Genomic DNA, 26,126 nt, shown 5'->3' with positions numbered 1-26,126 from the left:
CCTCATCTCCATTCCCTCCCATGCACTGGAAATGAGGCACTGGAAAACTAAGTGACTTCCTTAAGTCACTTAATGGCTTAAATAATGACAGAAATTATTTAATGGGAGAGCCATTAGGGTACAATAATTTTCACGTCTTATTTCACTGCATGTGAAAGAGGTACATTATCACCATACAGCAGATTGATATTTGAAAATCCTTGGCTTTGTGACTGATCATATTCCTCACCTTTACCTCCTTTCAACTTTAATCAAGACAATGTTGTGTTAGTCTATCATTTATATTTAGCACATAACATTAATTGCAGCTGTTCCTTTTTTTCTAATAAGCTACTGTATAGTACTTCAAGCATATCAGAAACCAGCATTTAAGACCATTATTAATTTCTTAGCTTATCCTAAAATAAAACACATGACCCATACACAGTCAAAATGAAAACTGGTATCTCAACAGATGTGAATGTCATAAATTTCAAACATAAAGTGACGTATCTGTGAATTTTATTCTTTTGGAGTAAGACCTTGTTTGTATGTCAGTTTCAGGAATAAGAGGTTACATTTATGATGATGGAGATTCTTCCACAGCCTTTGGCAGAGATAAAAATAAAATCCCTCTCAGAATCAACATACCAGCATTATCATAACATAGTCAAAGCAAATATTCTAAAATCCTGTTCAGAATTGTGACATTAAAGATCAACTTTCCAGAGTATGTGCTCATTCTGACCAAAACTCCTACACCAGAAAAAATACATCAAAACATGAAATACAGTGGGTTTTAACCATAAAATAAAACTTCAGCATCAATACACCCAGTAACCAAAGAGAGGTTCACAAAGAAGTTGCAATGTAGAAGTTTCATTTTTACCAGACATTCTTTAAATATCATATGAAATCACAGAAGCATAGAATCATATAGTTTGGAAAAGACCTCTGAGATCATCAAGTCCAACCATTGATCCAGAACTGCAAAGTCCATCACTAAACTACATCCCTAAGCACTGCATCTATGTGTTTTTTAAATACCTCCAGAGGTGGTGATTCAACCGCCTCCCTGGGCAGCCCGTTCCAATACTTGAACACCCTTTCAGTGAAGAAATTTCTCCTAATACCCAAACTAAACCTCCCCTGGCATAACTCGAGGCCATCTCCTCTTGTCCTGTTCCTTGTTATCTGGGAGAAGAGACTGATTCCCACCTGCCTACAACCTCCTGTCAGGGAGTTGTAGAGAGCAGTAAGATGCCCCCTGAGTCTCCTCCAGGCTAAACAACCCCAGATCCCCTAGCGGCTCCTCATAAGACTTGTCTTCTAGACCCTTCACCAGCTTTGTTGCCCTTATCTGGACATGCTCCAGCATGTCTATGTCCCTCTTGTAGTGAGGGGTCAAAAACTGAACCTGGTATTTGAGATGCAGACTCACCAGTGCTGAGTACAGGGGGACGATTACTTCCCAAGTCCTGCTGGCCACACTTAAGCCAGGATGCTGTTGGATTTCTTGGCCACCTGGGCACACTGCTGGCTCATGTGCAGCTGGCCATCAGCCAGCACCCCCAGGTCCTTTCCCACCAGGCAGCTTTCCAGTCATTTTCCCCAAGCCTGTAGCGCTGCCTAGGGTTGTTGTGCCCCCCATGCAGGACCTGGCAGTTGAAACTCCTACAACCGGCCTCGGCCATGGGCCCAGCCTGCCCAGACCCCCCTGCAGAGCCTCCTGCCCCCCAGCAGATCAACACCCCAGCTTGGTGTCCTCTGCAAACTGGCTGAGGGTGCACTCGATCCCCTCGTCCAGATCATTGATAAAGAGATTAAACAGGACTGGCCCAGTACTGAGCCCTCGGGGACACCACTTGTGACCGGCTACCAGCCAGATATAACTCCATTTACTATCACTCTTTGGGCTCATCTATTCAGCCAGCTTTTAACCCAGCACAGAGTTCACCCACCCAAGCCCTGAGCAGCCAGTTTCTCCAGGAGAATTCTGTGGGAAACAGTGTCAAAGGATTTACTGAGGTCCAAGTACACAACATCCGCATAAATCCACATAAAATGTCCACATATGAAAATACGTATTTAATCAGAAAAATGTGTTAAAGAACATATTGGAAAATATGTTCTCAATTCTGAGGGCTGAGCTGCAATGTAACAAAAAAACCATCTTAGAAACCACTCTGAACAAAGAAGAGAGGACATTCAAAATATTATCTTAGCCATTTCTAATTTAGTCATCAAAATTACAGGGTTGCCAAAATCTGAGTTTGCCTATCAGTACTGAATTTGGAGAAGGATTTTTCCAAAAACAGTATTCGAACCTCCCTCTAGGGAGCTGCAGTACAAATCAAAATTATGTCTCCTAATGAACAGCTTAAGATATTTTTAAAGCAGACATTTCAGATAAAATGAGAAATTTTCATTACGTCTTATTTCATTGCATATGTTGGTTGTATGGAACTGTGTGTAAAAATTATATAGCGTCTTGGCTAATTGTATTCCTCAGCTGTACTTTCATCATTATTAAGTAGAAAGATAACATGTATTGGACGATGGTTAACTATATATAACATGTAATATTATATATTTTTTTCCCAAACAGTCAAACTCACAACATCCCATGACAATCCAAACACGCAGAAAAACTATTCTAAGCAGAAAAAACATGAGAAAATACGGCAAATTTTCTTTCTTGCCTTTTTAATCTAACAACAGCTCAAGAAACTTATAAGGAACAAATTTAACACACTCTTGAATACACTCCAAACAAATGTGGGCAAAAATTATTAAAATAATAATAATTAAAAGATCAGTTGTACTTTACTCACTGTTTACTTTACTCTGAAGTTATCTTTGAGAAGGTACAACATCAAAATGGACCAGTGAGCCACAGCAAAATAATGAGCTGTTTCCATGTTTGAAAATATCAGAGGTAGAAACTAATAAAATATCCAATACGGAAATGTGGATTTGTCACACAATAGGAATGAGCGGAATTGCAGGGAGCTGAATTTTTTTTTTATAAGTACTAAGCTTATTTCTGAATATGCTATGAAAAATTTGAAGACAGCTAAGATATCCAAGAGCAAAAGAAAACATTTCATTTTAATTTAAGAAAACTGTTAACCAGAAAGAACTTTCACTTAATGAAAAAGTCATAAATGCTCTTTTTTGACTTGCACTTCTTCCAAAACATTTGGTTTAGCCACTAAACTGAACAATCCATTGTTTGCTCAGGTCTACATATAATTTTACACCGTAGAAAATATCCATACAGACACAGAGCATTAATCTACAGGCATAGCATGAGTGATAGAGCTATAAAAACTGGGGTTGAGGGGTGCTTGTTTTTTTTAGCAAGAACAGAAGCTCCAACAATATTTATTAATTTCCAGCACTCTTGCACATTTCTTGGACAATTTATTTTATTTTTCATTATGCTTTTCTCTCTCGTCCTACAATTATTCAGTCCATAAACCTGGGGAGGTCTGATGACTATACAGATATGCTGCAAGTCATAAGTCCATAATCCATTCCTTTCCCACAAAAAGAGAATATGTGAAAAAGAAAACCCCACCCCAAACCAAAATAATATATAATATAAAATACAAAACCAAAATTAATATTTTCATAGCTTATGGTAACAAGAATCTACTTGTTTAGAGCAATTAAACCCTTGATTTTCTTCTATATCAAAGCTGACAGGTCACAGCACATATCCTTGCCTTATTTTCTATCCTTGCCTTGTTTTTCTTACAGTAAATACTTGAGGATTACATTCTCATAAATAATAATAAGAAAACCAAACAAACAACAATTATTATGGCGTATCAAAATGCTAGTTGTTTATTGTACCCATTTATTTGGTATCTCCTTGGTACTGCAGCATTTCCTGAAAATCAGACACCACAAGAAACTATCACAGGTCATACTTTAGATGAAGTAGTAACTACTGACTGCACGTTACGCAAATCCCTATGCCAAATGAAATGGCAGTACTTGAAAAGGAAACAGCATACACAGGATATCACTTTCCAATTAAGTCCAATTTGGATTGATGCAGCAAACAGACATATAATCTTCTAAGTAATTTTTAAGAATCCAATAGAACTGACTTGGCTTTTGGATCATTAAACCTTACAAAAGAAGCATGTTACCAATGGTTGTGATAGAACTCGCATTTACATACACTCACTTTCATTTCTATGTATTTTGTTCTGCACAAACCTTCCCTAGTAGGAATATGTGTGTGTGTTTGTACATATATAGAAAGCAAGCAAGACACAGATGTTGTGCATGCCACAAATAAATTCTGACACTACTGTAGATACATCACAAGCTACATATTTATATCCATCTCCAATATATGTTATCTATGGAAGATTAGCCTAAATAGTACTCACAGAATTTATAGACGTGACAAGATTAATTTGGAGATAGCTGATGAATCCAACACTATTAATCCAGACACTGTTTCAGTTACCAAGAAAAGACTGACTATGAAAGAACTCATAAAAATGGTCCTCTAAGTTTGCTACTAGAAGACAGCACCAGGCCAGAGAGTGTTTCTCTGATTTTGTGAGTACAAAAGCTTCCATTTACCAGTACTTTGCAAGATGAAAATATTCCTGTAATATCCATTACATCTAAAATCATATTCAAGTATCAGCTCGAAAAGCTACAGATCTTGATTGAAACAACATGGATAACTGCAAAACAGTTTTTAGTTTGATAGATACCAGTAGGTTTCATAGATTCGGTGTTAGGTTGACATAACTAATGTTCTCCTATTTAAAACACCTGTAATGAAAGAACTGACTGTTCACACAGCCAAAAAGAAGAGATGCTCTTGCTGTGTCACATTACAGTGCTTAAGACTCATGTATGTTTTCACTGCTTATGTTTGGCCAGTGCTAAGTGCTTGTGAAAGGCATATGGTGATTCCCAAGTTATTTATGGTTGCTAAAGGCTGCAGTGAATAAAATCTTGAGCTGTTTTGAAAAGCAATGTGTAACTCAAGGTCAAGTACACTGAACTGCTGTTTACCAAGAGTCGCATCTTTACTCTCCAAGAGGAAAACATATACTCACTCACTCATCAGTACACCATGACCATGTCAACAGTATGACATGAAACATGTAATGTATATTTAAGGGAAATTAGATGTTTTCCCCTCTATTTGCCTTTTTAGAAATACAGGTCCCTTCTGAGTATAAATGTTTTCAAATTACAGTTGAAAATTCACCTCTTGCTATTATTTGTTTGAATTTGTGTTGTGTAGTAAGAGCTCTTGTATCACTTCCCTCCCCTCTTCCACAATACTTGAGATGTAGGAATAATCAAAGATTTAAAAAATGAAAAATATTTTGTTGACAATATTATTCAGTGAAATTAACTTTACTTTCTAAGTTTCATTCTTTTTTTCAATTAAAATGTATGAAGTACAAGCTCCTAGGTTTCATTAGAACTGGAACACAACTGTACTCAGTACTCTCAAGTTCAGAAATTATGAGACATAGTTTGTATCAAGCTTTTCATTTGCTTACCCAATTGTTCAGTACTTTTTTCTACATCACTTTTTATAGAACATTAAAACTCTATTAACAAACTCATCAAGAATGTTTCTGTCCATGGGTAACCTTGGCAATCTTTTGCAAGGAAAACTAGATAAAACTTTTCTGCTCATGCAAGCTAGATGAAATTTCAAATAAGATTATTCTGTAATTCAAAAACCATAGGGAATTCTCCTCACATAATGTATCCTTTAAAAGGCCAGATTTAATTCAAATATATGCATTGGTTCTGACGTAAATAGAAGATCTAACAAATGATACTGACTCTTAGGAGAGAATTTCACCTGTAGATACAAAAGTTTGCCAATGGACTTCCTAAAGATGCTCAAAGCAAGTAGTAATATGGTGCCTAAGGCCATGAAATAAAATGGAAGAATAAAAATTAATCCATAGTACTGGAAATGTACAATTGGCTCGGGCTCAAACAATAAAAAAGATAAAAAAATTCTCTTCAGCTTCTAGTGCTGATATCATGAAGTATGTAAACCCACACCAGGCAAGGACAGATGTTTTTATATTTGATTAAGATTGAAAGACCAACTTTGGCATAGAGTACATTAGTAGGAAAAGGAACTCATGCTCAGAGTACCCTCATGTAAAGAGCTGCTGTATTTTGCTTAGTGCTAAAGAAGGCACTAGGGTGAAGCACTGAGGACTGAGTAGTGAGTAAGCGTCTGGTGTTCTAGGTTTTATCTCTTTGAAGACGTCAAGTGGTAGAAGAAAGGATGAAGAGGAGATAAGGTAAAATTCAAGTGATGCTTTTGCAGAAAATTCTGTTTCCCAGGGCTTATGAAGATGTTCAACCAGAGACAAATATCACCTAAAGCAATTTGACAAGTGATCTCTACTGCTTGGTTCTTTATCTTCTCCTTGTCCCGATTTCAGTGTAAAGCTATATTACATCTCAGAAAGTTCATCTGAATACATTATTTTTAGAACTTTTCAACAATATTTACCCTACAAAATTACTATCAAGCTGTTGTTTCCACTGTGATGCAGAATCAATCCAAACCAGTCACAGCATTCTGTCACAGATTTCTTAGAAGCATATTATATTGATATTTTCTTTTTTTTATATATGGACTTGACCTAATGTGGTCCACAGGGATGGTTGTGACAGACCAATGGAGTACAGCACAGAGGTGCAAGTTGCAGTTATCTGCAACAAGGAGACATTTCATCAGCTGAGTGCTCTCTCTGGCTCTGCAGAATCATCATTAGATGTGAAATTCATCTTGGCTGTCAAATGGCATGGAGGTGTACGATGGGTTACAAAGATCAGCTGTTATATGCCGTCTATTTGTACTGGAAAGTGCCTACCCTCTACAGTAATTTCACATGAAAATGAACTCAGGCTGGGTCAGTGTTCATTCTTCTAGTACTGCCTTTATAGACAATGATTGTGAGGGTAAAAACCTCCTAAAATCCAGCCATCTCTACCCTGTATGTTTTGCTAGCCATGAAAAGTTGGATATGGAGAGTAAGCAATACATGAAGTGAATGTCAAAATAATGAGATTTTAATTTTATACTGAAAACCTGCTTTTGCAGCCACCTACTACCAAACCAAAGTGTCTTTGAAGTCAGCAGTATTTTTTCAAAAGTTTCACAGGAGATAAACAGAAACCGAAGAAGCCACTGAGGTCTCTTCATTAAAAGTAAGGTGAAAGCTAAAACTTGTTTCTTGCATTCAAAATCTGTGGCAAATGACCTTAAATGCTTTCCTAATAACAACCTGAGAGTTACAAAAAGAAGTGAAGATGATGAAAAAATCTGATTAATCTCTCATGCATTTTTTACATAATCTCAAACAAAAATAGCAGTCCTGGAGTTTTACAGGTAGGCAAATGGCTTTTGTACAGTGCAATAAAAAGTAGAGAATATCATGATTTTCAGGCTGGTGCTATCTCTTCCTTCTATTCTTTTAATCTTTTAAAAGAAGATTGTCAAATGCAATATTATTCATTCCCTGAAGCCAGGATATGTATTTGGCTATGTAATATTTTCTTGTTCAGTAAAAAATAATTTATATTTTTTTATAGGGTTCTAAAAATTCTTAACATGCAATGCTGCTTAAGTGAACACGTTGTGCATAACATGACTTGCACAGGAATTCAAATCTTCTCCCAGTGTATCCCTGGCAAGCTGGCTTGAGGGACCCTGTATTTCCCCTACATTTCTCCCAAGCATACTGTCTTCCCCACCAAGTCCTCTGCTCAAGGGCATTAAGGATGTCCTGTGGAAGGCAGCTGTGGTTTACACATTTCCAGAAGGGAGATTATTTTGTGCCTAGAAACAAATTGTGCGTTATCTATACCCTCTGCTGAGTGTAATGAGACCTGTGTTCAGTAAGATTTTAACTCAAAAAGGGTAAAGCATATTCATGTTAATGTACGTTACAGTAACACAAGTTAAAGCCACCAAAAATTACTAGACTTTTCAAAATGAGCTTTCTTCCTCTACGACGAAGCAGATTCAATAGATATCATCAAAATGTAAATTGACAGCTCACCATGAAATCACAGAATAATTTCCTTCTAAAGGCAACATCCAAACATTAGACTAACCAGAATTTTACTATTAATTTCAACACATTTACTGAGAAGTTTTAGCTAGGTGATGCAATTCCAGTGTTCCATGTCAGAATACCCTGACATTGACCTATTTATAAAAAACAAGTGAAAACATAAAACATTAAAATATTTTAAAGAGGGGAAAAAAGGAAAAAGATCAAAACCCCCAGGTAATGGTACATATATTCTGGCTGAATACAAATGTATATCTTGAGTGACTAAATCAGCTCAAGCAGCTTCCCTCTCACTTCAGGGCCAGGTTTGTATTGAATATTTTTGTTATAAGAGTTTGAACTCGTCTCAAGTGTCTTAGAAGAATAAACTAAATTCTCCACTAAATGCAAAGCTTTGCATGATACATTGCTGAGGATTCAAAGAGAACACCTGAACGCTAGGATGTTTTAGTTTTTTCTCTCTGATCTGCAAAGCTAGGATGGAATTCTAATGAGAAAGGATTTCTCTGCTGAGACTTTCAAAGCTTCTTGTTTATGGAAGCATGGAAGCAAAGTTGTTCAAAGGATTGCAGTACCTTCACCTAAGGTCTTTGCCATAAACAGGAGGTGAGGAGGAATACAAATACATGAGGAGAAAGGGAAAGAAAAAGTTTACCACTAGGCAAAACAAGTTTTATTACATTTTAAAGAAAATTTCTGTTCAGCTCAATTTGGTTAATGAATTTCCTATTAATAGAAGCACTGTGGCATTTTGATTTTGCTTTCATTTAAAAACTAAATTTAAATTTAATACCACTTCAAGTGTGACTGAATGTGTATCCTATTCACCTTAAACATGAGAAAAAAGCCTGTGAAGTCTGATGCCAAATAGGCAACCCACAAAGATCACTGAAGCTGTAACGAAAGAGATCTTTCTTCTTTCTGGACTTTTATCACACTGAATTGCCAGACCATGAAAAAATATGTAAATCAACGGAATAATCAACTATTCTATAAACCTGAATTTAGAGTTATGAGTCTCTTATTTTCATTTATCTTTCACTGTTGTTTTTCAGGTGGTGCCCTGGGATGCCAAAATCAGTATGCATGATATGGCTGAGTAACGTATAAGTCCATGCCTATACTCCATCTTTTGTATCTGGAGTACAAGATTCCTCTTTAAAATTACAGATATAAAAAATCCAGACTGCTGGCAACAACGTTGCGCTCTTGATTCACTGTTATATGACAATAAACCATCACCTGGAAAAGCACATCAATAAAGCTCAAAGTGCTTTTTAAGGTTACAAACCCATAGCGTATTTCTGACTTTTAAAGATTTTAAAGATTTTTAAAGATTTTAAAGATTTTTAAAGATGTTATCGTGAAAAAAAGTGTCAGAAGTCTCAAAAATAGAATTATCCTTAGGGATTATTCTGTACAATACTCATAGGTATTTTACCTTTTTATTAAGGCAAAATTGTAGGCATTTTTTCAAGCCTGCAAATAAACTCATACATGGTCAAAATAAATTATTTAAAAGCAAAAGAGGTGATCACTTTAAACTCCATTCAGGTCAACTAGAATAGTCTATCACTAAAGTTGTATAAAGAATCATTGTACAAGAAGTTAAAAAAAATTCTAATGTAATTAATCAATATATGAATTAATTTAATACTAAGAATAATCTCTGGCTGTGATGTGACTCTGCTATTTTTCACCTTTTTCAATTAAACCTGCAAAATAAAGATATACCAGATTTGGAATTCAAATTATTTTTGCTATCGAAACACAACTGACCCTTTTATAACCAACTGATAAGACTCTTTTACACCTTCTTTTTTTGTATCTCTGACAGTATTTCCAAGACCTACCACATTGCCAATAAAGCCACAGTTGCTTCTTGACCTCAACTTCCATAGAAATCACTGAGACTTGAGGGAAATGAGCCTTGCAGTATAGGGCCCTAGAATCTCAGATCACAATAAAGTTTTATGTAATATTCTACTGATATAAAAGCTTTTAACTAATTTTTCAAAGGAAATAGTGAAAAGGTTCTCTTTTGTCAGTTGAAAATCCTCATACAACATGAGCTATGTAAATCACAGTTATGTAAGTAGAAAGCAAAGAAAGTCTGCAGAGCTAATCCACTTCCATGCAGGCTCTGTTACAAGGTATAGTTTCTTTATATAACACATTGTACGAAAGCAAGCTGAAGGAAAACATGTTTAATAAAACAAGTCTTTGGATTATTAAACTCCGCTCTAACCATTGAATAATACCATCCTGCATGAAAACAATTCTAATATTTACATGTCAAAAATCCTCACACAGACTGCCCCTCTTTCCTCTTCACTCTCTCCACTTGAGTACATTATTTCTGCAGAGGCAATTATTTTATTTTGTTGACTACAAACCACAATCCAGGAATACCATTCAGTAGCTTCCAAAAAGACAGTCAGTGAGGAGGAGACTATCCCAAAATATCTGAAAGCTCTAAAATTGCTCTGACATTAGTTTCTACCACTACATACCATCTGCTGGGAAGCAGGTAAACATTCATTTTTCCCCCCCTGCAATTTAGGCTTTCTCATTTCCATTCCATTCTGTTTTTTTCAAACCTGTTATTCAAATCTTAATTATTTCCAATTAACTTCTAGGTTTTTTCTGTTCCTCTGCTTATGTAATTACTATGGCTAGAATATCCATAATATTATATAAGATTTTAGTTTAAACTTACGAGTCCCAGTGGAAAAGATAGATGTGGCCTTTGGTCCCCCCAGAGGACCCTGGTCATATGTTTAGCTCAGTAATTCTCCAGCTATAAAAACAGTACATGAGTATTGTAAATTCGGTCATTTTTTTGAGAAGAAACCTCTGATCCCTTCTGGTTTGTATGCTACTCTTCTCCTTGAGTTTGGCCACAGTAAGATTGTGTTTGCTGCCTTTTAGCTTTGTTACAACAGACACAATAAAACTGTGAACCCTGCACTGTGAAAAAACAATTTAGACATGACATGCTTTCTCTATCCCGAATGCCCCAGGCTTGGGTCAGATGGGAAATGTTATTTTTGAGAATCTGGCAAAATGTATTTTGTTTGTTTGTTCTACAAAGGTAAAGAACCGATAACAAGAAGAATGAAAAAGGTCAGACCATGTCTTCATGTCATCCTTCATGTCATCATGCCAACAGGAAGGTCAGCATACCAAAAGTCTTCAGAAAATTAAGAAGCAGATCTCAACTTGTGGAGTAGAAAGCAAAAAAAAATCATACACAGAGCTGATGTGGAAGGTGCTAAAAGACAATGCAATAATTCTCTTTCATCCTTGGTTTGAGCCTAACTATCATTGTAGAGACAGGAAAAACATGGTGTGGGGTGAGGTTTTTTTGGGTTTTGTTTTGGTTTTTTTACAGGCATGCATTTGCACACATACAGTTAGAAAGGAGATATATGACAGGCCTCTGATCCTGCTGAAAAGCAAAGACATAAGCATAAACTCATTCCCATAGGATATATACACCTAAAATTTAATAAAAACCCTGCTGTGCCAGGCACACACTACTGGAGATGCTGTAAGTAAATGTTTCCTGACTGTATAAAGACCGTACCTTATTACAGTGCAAGAACATCCACTATGCAAGTGACACCTCTATACAGGATTAGCATCTTGGATCTCCAACGTTTCTGATTCAGTCTTTAAAAAATTTCTTTGCATTGTGTATTTGCCTTCAACTGTGTATTTCAAACTTCTATGAAAAAAGCCTCCTCTGAATCATCCATCTTAATAAACTGTAATTTTCTGCAAAATACACAGGAATATTACTACACCAAAGCTGTAAGTGTGTGAAAGTAGTTAGTGTGCATGGTGGAACTGCTTTCCCAACAGAGCTTCTTGTAAAACAAATAGTTGCTATACAGTAATAGACTCAAGGTACTTTCTGAACTGTTACACTGCAAAGGTATTTTAGTTATAAAACACTATTAACATTCAGATTTATAGGGTCATAGACTAAAACCAATGTAAATTTCAGCAATCTTAAAATTTTAAGAGATTTAAGATCCTTCATACGACAGCTTTCCAACTCCCTACTGAAAAAAGTATCCTTCCTTGCAATGACAATACTGTGGAATCTTTCTATCTATGTTTATATAATGCCGGTTTTCAGGTTCTTATAAAATATGTGGACTTAAGAGTAAGCAGAAATATTTTTGCATTACGTTATGTAAAGATATGCTGATAACATCTTTATGAACTTAACAAGGAGGTTTTGTCTTCCTTAAAAAAAATGAATCCTGCTATTTTTACCTGCTGAATATCTTTATGAATCTGACTGTGAAATTGGGTGTCTAAATTGTTGTAGCCCCAAAATGAGACAGAACCCCAAAAATGTGGTTTAACAAGACCCCAGTGTATGAATTAATATATCTGAGCACAACTTCGCAACAAATTGCGAGAGACACCTGTATTCTCTTTGTTATTCAAGTTGATAGGGGAATGTTGACCTCCCATCTACTACCAGGGCATCCTTATCCATGTACCCTTGTCTTTGGAGAATAACTATATACATAGCAATGGGGACAATGAAACACTTAGAAAAAGCGCAAGGAAATCACTAGTGTTCATGTGCCTGGAAGGGCTTTTAAGGGTATATCTGCGTGAGAATTTTAATGAAAGTGCAGTTCTGATAAGTCCCAAGTTGTATCCAGTTTCCATCCTTTGATTTACATCACAGAGCAATTTCTGAATGCAAAACCCGCATTTTTCCGATGAAACTAGATCAAAAGATGCTCTCCAGAAGCGCACTTTCCATGTTCCACCTGATAATGGGCATCCACACCATGGCAGGAGATTAAAGCTTGCCCACATAACTTTCCCAAAATTCAAAGTGTTGATATATGGCATCAGTAATGACTGACTGACTCAACAAATCCACTTATATTGTGTCACCATGTTCCCTACCAGGGATGAAGACCACATCCTTTCTTGATGGAAGCCATGATCTTCCATAAAACCATAGTTTTTATCTTCCCTTTTTTAAAGGGAAACTCTGTTCCTATTTTAGCCTATATCCACAAAAGGATTAATTCAGTGAGTACTCTGTGAAGGAGTCAGAGGATTTCTTTACTTTGCTGGCCTTAACATTTGAACTGAGTTGGGAAAAGGAGTAGTGACCGTAGTTCATTTGTAGTTTCAACTCATTTTTATGACAAGTGCCTTTACGATAAAGCAGGGAGACCACAGGCTTCATGTGATGTAATCTCACATAATTTATATGCAATGATTATATACAAAATCAGACACTCAAGAACTTTCTAATGAATTAAGGAAGGAAAGTTCTTTCTCAAAACCAAATAAATCAAAGAAACAAAACCTCAAGCATTGCTTGGATTTATCTACAATAATTTAGGGTGCAAACTCTGCACTACTAAAAGACTTTCTGTATGAGTAGTGGTATTGAAATTGTAAGAGCAAAAACATTCATAACTGATTTTATGATGCTTAATGCTTATTTCATAACTGACATTATGATGAAAACAGTAAAATCACAATGTATTTAAAAACAAGAAAGAACATCCTACATCTCTATTAGCATCCCTCTAGATGCTAGAAACTTCCCTCTTGAACTTACTTGTGGTGCAATTGTTGAACTCTATGTCATCTATTGCTGCTCCTCCTCCTAGGTCTCTGGTACGTATGCCTTCAAAGATAACTTCAAAATTCCTCAGTTTCCCCAAATGTAACTCGACTTTGTTCCACTCATCACCATGATTTCCTGATTCACTCCATATTTTCACAATCCCATCATCAGTCTGAAGTTTGAATAAAATATACATAGTAAAATACATGTAAATATGGATTATGAAATACCAGGTTTTGGGAAAAAAAACCCCAACAAAACAAACCCCAAAAACCAAAAATACAGAACACTGAAAGACACCCCTTAAGTTTTGTCAAGAAATGGTAAACATACACTTTGCTAGGATAACAGGAAAAGCAGCAAAATTAGATTATTACCATACAAATCACATAAACATCAATAGTAGATGGTTTCTCAGTACAGAAATTACTATGTGTATGATTGAACTCCAAAGCAGTCCATTTTGGTAGAGTCGTATTTAACTTTACATAATACTGAAAATCTTTCTTTGTGTTTAGAATATATTACTGGATGCAAGGTTAGACTACAATTCTAAAATTAGGGTATCAGATATGTAGAATCTTTAAAAAGTTGTGACAATAGTAATACAAGGGAGGAAAACCTAAGAAATATAAGATAATCATGTTTAGTGTAGTTTATTTGAAGGCAAGTAGGATGACTCTGACTTTCAAATATGCTAATATATTTTAAAGCTTTTCTTTAAATATACAATCATATGACCTAACTGGAAAGTCAGCAGCAAACAACATGCTTCATTTTATAGTAGTAGTATTAGAATGCAGATTCACCAGTTTCAATTGCTGTGAATGGATGTCACATCTATATGATGGCACAAAAAGTAAATATTTGCAAAAGTTTCATATATGTCAAAATTTATTTTTCTTTATGGTTGTGTGACTAATCATCCAAATTGTAAATTAGATTTTTTTGCTAGCCTTTTCTTATCAAAATTCATTAGTACTCCAGCTAGGGTTAATAAAAACACTGTGTGGTGCGTCAAACAGCTAAATGTAATGCAAGGGTTTTAAGAAAGGTTCTAATAACGAAGCTTCTAATAAAGCAGTACATGAACAAGCGAAATCTGAGGAAAATAGAGACAACAGTAAAAATAGGCAGGGAAAAAAATTAATTACATTTCTTTATACATGGTGAACCTGTTAGATCAGATTTATGTTAATAAGATCATCCTATGCATATTTATGATGAGAAAATCAATCTTTATATAAGATTATTGTAGACAGTGTATTCTGAGTAGATAAGTGCAGACAAGCATGCACAAAAATATTGTATTAGTTGTTTCTGAATCGGGGAACTCACAGAATTGTTGCTACCTGTTAGAAGGAGATCCCCAGACCTCCCAAAACACAGAATTACTGAAGTATGGCTTGACAATGGTGTTCTGGAACAGCATCTTTAATTGTAAAGCAGTTAGTTGAGAACAATGGCAACTTTGTGTTCAATTGCTAAAATGGAAAAAAAACCACAGGGAAGGGTCTCCATAACTGCATGTACAGTCATATTCAGCTGAACAACTCCATTGCTGCACACTACTAATGCTGTTGGGAGCAGTGGTGATAGCAGCCCTCTGTGAATCACTGTAGACTAAGCACACAAGCACCTACAGAGACAAGTTTAGGCATTGCGTCTTCAGATATTTCTCATTAGTTTAAAGCCGATGACACAGTCCATTAAAGAGAAAATAATATAACAGGACCTCACTGGTGCTTTGCACCACTAATTCCACAGTTGCTGACAACTGGTTGTGATTTTCTCAGTGTGTTTCTCCCAGTGCAACCCCTGACTCTGTGTGCCATCATGACAGAGATCCACTCTTTTTACAGACTCACAGAATCACAGACTATCTCAAGTTGGAAGGGACCCCTGAGGATCATCAAATCCAACTCCCTGCTCCTTGCAGCACTACCTAAAACTAAACCGTATGACTAAGAGTGTCGTCCAGATCCTCCTTGAACTCCGACAGGCTTGGTGCTATGACCGCTTCCCTGGAGAAGCTGTTCCAGTGACCAACCACCCTCCCAGTGAAGAAGCCCCTTTCAGGCCTATAATCAATGCACTTAAAGCGGACTGGAATCAGAATGAGTGTGAGACCCTTTCTAAAACTTCCACTTACATTTCAACCTGGAAACACAGCGAAGAAGACTCTGTATGTTAACACTGAGCTCAAAATGAGCAGATCCAGTAATCGATGATTTTAACAGTGGTAAAACAGTTTGGCAAATCTATCTTAACTTTACTCATATTATTCCTGGTCATCAAATATGTAGTCAACAATTTAACTTAGTTATTTCAGTAACTCAACAATATCTACTCCACTGATTCTGGTATTTTTTTAATAACCTCCAAAAGAGTATTACGTATTATTGGGGCAACTTGTTTAGTCTGCAAACATCTTCCATCTATCCATGACATGAATAAAATGGATGGTTACAATGAGTTATATTTGGCTTTAGTACCTCCAACATGGAATACAAAAACAAAACTTAGAAGAGAACGCTCTTTTTTTTTTTTTTGTAAATCTATTTGTTGTATCTGGAACCTCTTCTGTCTGCCCTTGAGAACTCTTTGGAATGGGAAAATTCCCCAAACTTTATTTGTAAGAAATTACTAATTTTACAAAAGTAGCTCAGTGCTGTATATTAGTGGTGAATTTAGGAGACTTAAAATGAAGTGGGCAATAATAATACTACTAAATGATAAAGGAATTCCTCTACTTTCATGCATTTAAGTGAGACAGAAAAATTCAAAACTTGCATCTATCCCAACGTTAAGCCCCAAGCCTATAAAAAAAGGACATGTGTTTAAGTTTGGATGTATGTAAGTCAGTGGAGCTTCTTAAACTGTACACAGATAAATATTTCTATAAAATCTGGAAATGTTAAGTGTGGCACAGTTAACCAGAATATAAGCGTCATGTCTATTGTCAGCCTGATTTTGATTGTTTTCACATTATATTACATGACGTTCTGTTCAGACTTGTATCATTTATCACGTTGATTTCTGACTAAAGGATGCTGCAAGTAACAAGAAATATTGATCACATATTTCTTTAGAAATATCCACATTAAAACGTTGTAGCAATCAATTTGTATATGGTATCATTGCCATCAACTACCAAATCTTTATGTAGTTACAGGAGCTGAGGCATGTTTTTTCCATAGTGAGACACTTTAATACTGTTTCCTAGGAAGATTCTTTTTCAGATAGAAACTTTGCAACAGAAATGACAGTCATCTTGCACTTCACAAATTCTTGAATGTGATATACAAATAAAGCACAGAAGAGAGGGACATTTCTTTTCCTGTCTGGGTTCACCGGTAGCAGTTCCTATACAACAGAAGCATTTCACAGTGTGTGAAAGGCTGATTTTTCATGCACCTAGCTACAGCTCTATGCTAACAAAACGAAAAGCAGCCTCATCCCCTGCCTAACTGCATGAAGGATGTTCTAATCCAGAGTGAAAAGTCCCTTCAAAAACACAATCCCTGCACATTGTCTGCATGAAACAGCCAAGGAAGAGGTGGGAAAGTGAGTCAAGCTTCCTGCTTGTCTCTCCCTTGCCCTCCCCAGGCCCAGGCAGTGGAGCTGGCCTGGCTAAGAGGTGTAAGGTATATACTTCTTCTGGATACATACTTGGCATGAGAGGATCATCATTTGTAAGCTTTGCAGATTCCATTTCATGAATTATTGTTTTGTTTTCTGCATTCTCCTGCCATTTAATCTGTCTGGTCCTTTGGCATTTCTTTCATATCTTTGGAATGCGTTTGCTTCTAAACCAGACACAAATATGGCCTTGGGCGGGGGGGGGAAGGGAATAAATCAGTCTGTGCTTTGACCTGCCCATTGTATCCAGAAATTCTTTGATCTTTTTCACTCTCATATACATGTATTAATGTAAAAGAGAGATACTTAAGAGAAAGATATGCAAAAGAGATATATGACAACCAGAAGAAACGTGTCTCAGTGTAGAGGAGCTTGGAGGTTACAGAGTCACCTTTCTTTCTGTTGTTATGAGGCTATTCTTCTACTGATACATACTCATACCGAGTGCTTAGATTGCTCTTCAACCTGGGCTGGTGGCAAAAGGCCCAGTTTAACTCTATGCTTCAACAGGCATAAAAAATGGTTAAGATCTGTGGCTTTGGCAGACAGTATCAGTAATGCCTGTGTGCAGGGCGGGTGGCTATGCTGGCTGTTACTCAGGGTGGAAATCCCATTTTCCAGTTACCCTGCAGGAGTTCAGCTGCATGTGGGCCTTGGCTAAAAAAATAAAAATATAGCCCTTTTCTGCTTTGTAAACATCATACCATAGGCTCCCCATATCCTTCTTTGCTACATTTATTTGCATGCAATCCTAGTGTCTCTTTTCCTCACACCAACACTTTTCTATCAAAGCCACATTACCTTCCTTATGTCTCATTACATTTGCCTCGGCCTGCCTTCCAGTTCTGATCTGTTCACCCCCCACCCTACCTTACATTCCTAAACACACATCATCCAGTTTCCTATTTGTATCCTCTTATTGCCTGCATTTGTACCTCAGCTAAGCAGAGTGACAAAGATTCTTGCATCACTTAAACCATCAGCCTGCTATCCTCAGTCAAAGTGGGTATTCCATGAAAAACTACCATCCAGAAGCCCGTGTACGTGAAAGGAAAAACACTTATCTTTCCAAACAAAAGGTTAAATTGTAGTTCTGAACTATGAAAGGATCATAATTTTTGTCCATTACATATATGCAAGTCTTTGAAAGAGAAGGGTCTCAGTTCTCACTGACACAGAGTGCACAAGCAAAGTATTTTTTGCCCTAAAGAACTTGCTCAAAATCTATTTTTTAATCAAGATATCTCATTAGACAGCAAAATGCTAACAATGACACATCCCTGCTAACATATTACAACCACCAGATCTTTTTTCTGTTCAGACTAAAATCTTCAGTATCTTTCTGTAGGTGTCTTCCTCAGCTGATGGGAAACGTAGCTGAAATAACCTTTCTACCTTATGTGTCATTTCATGACTTGTGAACAGCCCCACAATCTGCATGCCACTTAATTTTATGAGCATTAAAATCCTTCTAAATTCTTTTGCAGTCTATATTAATATTTTGTAAACTTTCTGCATGGCATCTGAAAAGACATCATAAGCTAAAAATCAGAAGTTGTCATCTCATAGGTTGAGGACTGCTAAAGGCCTTCATCCAGCTCTTGCTTTATGATCTGTATAGCCCATTCTCTAGACTACTTTGCCTCTCAGTGAACTGATTTTGCCTTCCCTAGCTGAATTCTACCTATAATACCAAAATAAACAATTTAAAAGTGCCTTTTATACCATTGTCCCAGCTTTATCTTTTATTCATTATTATCAAGAAGTTCCTCCCTTTGCTGGTCTAACTCATGATACACTGCCCATTTATTACATATTCAAATGTACAAAACCCTGTTTCCTCCTGAGCCCCATCCCTCTTCTGGGAAAAGGACTCTAAATATTTTTCCTTCCTTTGCAAGTGAAGTCTAGAAAAAAACCTTGCCAACAGTTAAGGTCTGGTTGAAGCTCTGTGACTCTCAGCCATGACCAATAATAGCATTTCACAGCTTCTTTGAAAAGTCAGTGAATCAGTGTGTCCTTTCAAAAATCCATCTTTGTATGTGCATATACCTGCCAATATTTCAGTTACAACACCTAACACTTAATTAGCACTTCAATAATGAGTATTTCAGGAGGCAACATTACAGCACTGAACTATCAGTAAAAATTCCAAGTATTATAATAATTCTTGGGATCTCAGATGTTTTCCTTATGCAAATAGAGGGAACCACTACAAATTCCTAGAAGGAAACAAGTTGCAGATCATCACAAGAGCAGGCAGAAGTTTCACTATGCAAACACAATCAGAGCAGCCAGCATAGTCCAAATGTTTCTGCAGATGAAAAATGAAACAGCCATGTTGCCCAGTTATACCTCCTGACAGACAAAAAGTTATTTTGCTATCAAACAAGCTAACATGGTAGCATATACCTCTGCCTATAGCAGAAAAGAGAGAAATTCAGTCCAATTTATCAATACTGTCCTCCCCACAGGTCAAGACTGGAATTATTTCTTCCATCCCAGAACAGTGGGAAGGGAGGGACTCAGCAGTCTCAATAGGCCTAATGATCACCTAATCTTGGTGCAGACAAAAACAGTTACAAAGGATTATTTGTTGGTCATATCCATAGGCTTTACAGGGCAAGTCTACCATGGCCTACAATAGAAGAACACCTGCTAGTTTATTATGTGTATTTCTACTTTTGACTTATTTCTTCATAGTATGTTGTTCACTATTTATTAGTGCAGACTGCTGCTGGGCAACACCTCTAGAAAGTTCCTTGGAACATAGTTTTTATTTCTTCATAATATATCATTCACTATTTATTAGTGCAGAATGCTGCTGGGCAACACCTCTGGAAAGTTCCAAAGAACATAATTTTTACAACCTGTTTTGTAATTCTGTACTTTATAATGCCCTAAACTCAACCTGAGAAATTCTGAAAGTCCAATGTTATCGACAGATCGGCTAACAAAGTTTCATTTCGTCCAAAAACACACACCAAGAGCACTAAAAACAGATGTAAAAGATTTTTTTTTTTCATGTAAGGCTCTGAAAAGTTATTATTAATTGCATGTCACTGCCCGTTATAGGTTGAATATAGTTGAAGGTCAAGCTGAGGTGGTAAGCCATCATTAGGTAAAACTTAACCGTAAAGGGCATGTTTTTCCATTGACTTGTAGCAATGGGTCCTGGTCTTCCACTGTCCCATCATGCTAAGCAATAAACACTCTCAGAAAATGGCAGAGTTACTTCTAAGACAACCATAACTTGTTTAGATCTGTAGGTCTATATACCTAGCCATATTGGAAAAATCCTATTCATATTCAAAGGACTTTTTTATTTATCTTCTGACAGTCTGAGGGGAATTATTTCTTAATGATTTCATTACATTGCAATTCAGAATCTTCTTCATGCTTGTGTTCATCTGAAGAATGATCTAAAGTGTTTATAAATTCTCTTCTGAGAACTTCAGGGGGAAAGTAGATCTTATTTGGCTCAACAACCTCATTAATGCACCTAGCAATACTAACAATAAAGGCAAGAGAAGGCTATCTTTATGTCTTAGAATTTCTTTTTATTTTGTGGCCTTGTTTAATATTTTTCTTACACAGCAGAGACCACCATTCTTCTCAAGGCTATATTTCTAACACAGTCAGAATGATATTAGGAACGGAATCCAAAGCAGGCAAGAAGATTTTGCAATTTTCCATTACAAGATGTTGCAAAGAAACTTTATGAAAACACTCTCTGTCAGAGGAATACACTACGTATTCCAGATGCGATTATAAAGGTTCCACTATGAGACAATCTGCCTTGTTACATCTGTGGTGAAACAGCAATGAAACCCAGATTTTGTTCTTGATCTGCACCTCTTCTGTTTGTGTTCTGATCAGGGTTCAAAATGTTTCCCGGGTTCCCTTTGCATCTGATATTTATTTATTTCAGCAGAGCCACAGGAAATGAAGCCAAGATTACCAAATGGATGGAGGCAATAACAACATTTGCTAAATATTCCTGGACTCTTCAAATAAATACTCTTGAGAGCTTTTTAATCAGAGCAGAATATTTTCAAATGATTCTTCAAAAAACATTAACTGTTTATTATCAATACCATAAAAAGACTTTTGAGATACCTTGCGACAAAAGGCTTCTCTTCCTGTTGCACCCTTCAGACTTTCCAGAGCAGTCAAACCCTTTCTACATACTTTTTTAAACTGTTAGGAAAAAGCTTTTCTCCTATGCTTTCAGGTTCCTTTGAAAACAGTATCTTCCTGGCAAGCTGTCATCATTCAGAATTTTTAAAACAGGATATGTGTTATGCAAAGCACAGAACGAGCATAACGTGACTTTAACTGTCAGTGCTCATTTCTCTAGCTTTTGAGGGATGGTAATCCCTCTGTTTCACAAGAGTATTTCAGGAGGGCAGTTTACTTTTCAGGCTATTTCTTCTTGGTTTAGAATCAAGCATGTTTTTATGGTGTGCAAATGAAGTTAACTAATAAACTTGGTTTTAACAAAGCTTTACTTCCCTTGATTTACATATCATCATTACAGCCTTTCAAACTGAGTAAGTTTGAAAAGTAGTTTGCTGAAATATCCCATGATGAGGGATATTTCCCTTCCCCGCTTCCTGCTTTTACTCAACAAGGAGTGGAGTGCAGTCCTGCAATTTTACAGTTACATCAAAGAAACAGGAGGTGGAAGGAAGAAAAATTCATGGCTTTTCCACATTTGCTCATATTTTAAAGACCTTTTCTATGAAGCTGTATTTTTCCAAATTATACAACAGTGAATATCTTTGCTGGAATTTCTAATATAATCTATCTACTTTAAGTTTCATTGCTTGAGAGTAAGTTCTGTTTTCAGAAGGTTCCAAGCACCTTCCTTATAGTTTTGTGCCGTTGCGACCTCAACACTGCAGTACACAGAATACTTGCTTATTTTTAAAGATCTCAGTTCCTATGATTAAGTCTTTCCTACATAGCTTGGGGGGGAAAAAAAAAAGCGAGCATATTAAAATGCAATAAAACTGAAGACTAATGCTGTAGAGCAGACTCTTTTATCTTAAAAGAAAAAGATGTAGTTAATGTGTCTTCTTTACCTACAGTTGTTTTCAGAGCACATGACAGATTCTATCTTTTTTTCATTTCTCACTGATTTTCACTTAAAATTTAACTTCCTAAAAGAATATTACTTAGATTATTTGAAAACAGTAACTGAACCCTACAAAGTTTGACCTTACATTCCTTTCAAACAAAAAAAGCTCTATATCGGATAAATCTGTATACGGTATCAAATCATTAAAATTAATTGAGTCAAAGAATTCACCCAAGATTTGAATAGTAAATTATTTTTTTTTCTTTTCCTCTTTTCTGTTTTCTTTTTTTCCCCCCTTTTTTTCTTCATTTCTTCTTTTCTTATGGTGACATGAAGAAAAATGAAAGCAGACAATAAGGTTATGAAAATGTGAGTTATGAATGAGCATGTGTGTCCCCTGTCACACTGTCAATCACCAGACTGGTAACAATTCAATGCAAACAGTTCAGCAGCACTTTATAACAGCGCTAGTTACAATAACTCATGTCAGCTTTGACAGGCTACTTTATTTTAGAGAAAGACACATACTCTGTATGTTAAGTGTAAGGTTGGTTATTGTGCATGCAAACAAACCAAATAAAGCATTTGTACAAGTTGTTGGTCATGTTGGAAAATCTGGGCACAGCAGTAGTCATTTACTACTCTGCCCTTAGCTACTGCTTTGAAAATTTGTCTTTCCTATTAAATAACCCAAAGAGACTTGTGGTTAATATTATCATTACATTTAGAAAAATACTGCTAATTATCTGAATGTTGAAGCTCTACATTAAACACATAATTCCAAAATTATTAAGTCCACCTAGAATATCTCTGAGAGAGACAAATAGAAACAATTCCAACGTAGGGAGAGTTTTTAAACTTGAAATTAACCTTTCCATCACTAAACTGAGGGATGCTAAGGGATGCATGCCACAGGATTATGAAATATTCAGCAAATGGAGGTAAAAATGAAAGAAGAAAAAACAACAACAACAACAAAAAATCAGGTAACAGCACTGCAACAATCTACAGAGTAATGGTCTCAAAAGACAGGAAAATGTTACTGATGAGTATGCAATAGGGCGAGTTTTACTTTAGGTATTTGCTGCTGAAAGTGATGAGCTTACTTAAGTTCCAATGGCTTCAATGAAGATTCATGATTCTCAGCACTGAAAAGAATACATTAAAAATAAGTTTCTCTCTAATTTTTCTGTTATATTTTGACAGGAACAAGAAACACTAGACAAGTATGTCTCTGCCTTCTTTAAAAAACACTTGAAAAAAAGTCATCAAGCTGATCAAATGGTATCTTTAAGAAATTACTTGATCCAGGCAAAACGTATACTGACTAAGTACATTAGTATGCATGAAAAATTGGCTTTATTTTTAAGGATAACTTACAAAATCACATAATTTCATTTTCACAGTGCATTACAGAAAGAAGGAAAACAGCAAGATGAAACACTGATATTTCAGCCTTCAAGCCTTTTATTAGACAATCTGCATGTATTAGTCTCAGCAGGTTTTCATAATAAGAGTTAATGACAAAGCCCATCCATCCATCCCTTTCATTTCCTCCTTTGTGTAAAGCATTAAGATGATTTTCACTCTCAGAAGTATCTTTTCCCCAATTTTCATTTCCAAAATTAACATCACTGTAATAAAGTAGTATGTATTTCAGCAAGGAACATGCATTCTAATGAACAAACTCAATAAATAAACTTATACCACTGATAAAATTCCTTTTTTTAAATGCACCACATTTTGAATTCTGGAATCTCATAGTTAATTCCTTCAGAGCATCAGAAGGCATAAACAGCTCACCCTCTCATGCATGCAGCACTTCTAATACTTCTAGGAGCTAAATAGACTCTTGGTTCTTAATTGCTCTAAGTGCTGAGTTGAGAAAAGCCAGCTTCAAAAACACTGATAAAAAACAACCGATAATTCATCTGAAGACAGGATTTTGTTTCAAGCAGATAGGCATTTCAAGGCACAACAATTAAGTTGCTCATTAGCAAAGCTGAAGTTATACTTTTAAAATTCTTATTTTGGAAAAGAAGTGTATACTGGGAAGGCAAGAACACTTTACTAGCTTTCTTTGAATTATTCTGTGAGTATCACCTTAAAACTTGGATTTATACTGTCACAACTATTAAATCTATGAAATTTCATTATAGACAGCTTTCATTTATAACCAAGCAAACTCTTTCCTTTCTTGTTTACATCTTTCTACATACCTGTGATAGTGTTTCCCTCAAATATTCTTTTATGTGCTTAGGCTCTTAAAACACATTTTCATTCCGTACACTATTCTTACCAATTAGACCAGAGAAATAAAACTTCTGCTCTTTGTAAAAGAGGATTCATTAGGTATGTTGTACTACTTCATCCTGCCTTCATTTCCTAGCCCTTCCAGCCCTCCTTTCTCCTCAAACGCAAAAATTTCTTATTCATTTCCTAGCATAATCCACCTATGTTTGAATTTCGTTTCTAGGTAGCTTAAGGGATACAACTGTGATTGCTTGGTTTTCATATTTTCCCTTCCGTTCTACCACTAAGACTGAGTAACGATAAGCATCAAAGCCATTTTTTAAGACCATGAGCATTTCAAGCAGCTTAGTTCCATTTTGTCTCAGACCTTGTCACAGCTTTGTTTTACTCATGTTTTACAAGTCTCCTCAGACTGTACCCATCTTAGACTTGAGACAACTGTCATTTTCTGGAAAACCAAAGCTTGCAAGAGAAATAATCACACTTGCAAAAATTCTAGGAAGACTCTGGGCAACTGCTATAACCCTCCATAATGTCAAATGTAAGGACAGTGTGCTAAACGTTGTGTAATGCTATATTCCTTGGATTATAAAATAAAAGCCACAGAATCTCAGAATGCTCAGGGTTGGAAGGGACCTCTGGAGATCTGCTAAAGCAGGTTCACCTAGAGCAGGTTGCAAAGGATCACATCCAGGCAAGTTTGCAATGTCCCCAGAGAAGGAGACTCCACAGCCTCTCTGGGCAGCCTGTTCCAGTGCTCTGTCACCCTCAAAGGCAAGAAGTGCTTCCTCACATTCAGGTGGAACTCCCTGTGCTGCAGTTTGTGCCCGTTTCCCCTTGTCCTGTCACTGGGCACCACTGAAAAGAGCCTGGCCTTGTCCTCTAGACACCTGCCCTTAAGATACTTGTATGCATTGATAAGGTCCCCTCCCAGTCTTCTCTTCTCCAGGCTGAACAGGCCCAGCTCTCTCAGCCTTTCCTCATTATGGACATGCTCCAGGCCTCTCATCATCTTCACAGCCCTCTGCTGGACCCTCTCCAGAGGTTCCCTGTCTCTCCTCAACTAGGGAGCTCAGAACTGGACACAGCACTCCAGATGCAGCCTCACCAGAGCAGAGTATAGAAGGATCATCTCCTTCCACCTGCTGGCTACACTGCTGCTTAATGCCCCCCAGGGTACCATTGGCCTTCTTGGCCACAAGGGCATGCTGCTGGCTCACGGGCACCTTGCTGTTCTCCAGCACTCCCAGGTCCTTCTTGGCAGAGCTGCCTTCCAGCAGGTCAGCCCCAGCCTGCACTGGTGAGTGGAGTTACTTCTCCCCACATGCAGGATCCTACATTCACTCTTGTTGAACTTCATTAAGTTCACTGCCACCCAACTCTCCAGCCTGCCCAGGTCTCGCTGAATGGCAGCGCAGCCTCCTGGTGCATCAGCCACTCCTCC

The 26,126-nt window shown here is 36.7% G+C and overlaps 1 protein-coding gene across 1 annotated transcript in view; it reads right to left on the bottom strand.

Annotated features, from left to right (window-relative positions):
* Nucleotides 1-26,126, bottom strand: part of MALRD1 (MAM and LDL receptor class A domain containing 1) — a 282,538-nt gene that overhangs the window by 95,178 nt on the left and 161,234 nt on the right. The window contains exon 28 of the mRNA XM_056334103.1: nt 13,696-13,876. Within this exon, the coding sequence (XP_056190078.1) occupies nt 13,696-13,876 (181 nt within the window). The remainder of the gene's footprint in view (nt 1-13,695; nt 13,877-26,126) is intronic.

The sequence above is a fragment of the Falco biarmicus genome, chromosome 4 (genome assembly GCF_023638135.1).
Source record: "Falco biarmicus isolate bFalBia1 chromosome 4, bFalBia1.pri, whole genome shotgun sequence".
Lineage (NCBI taxonomy): Eukaryota > Metazoa > Chordata > Aves > Falconiformes > Falconidae > Falco > Falco biarmicus.
Note: the sequence above shows the minus strand (reverse complement) of the source record. Positions and strands in the feature narration are given on the sequence as shown.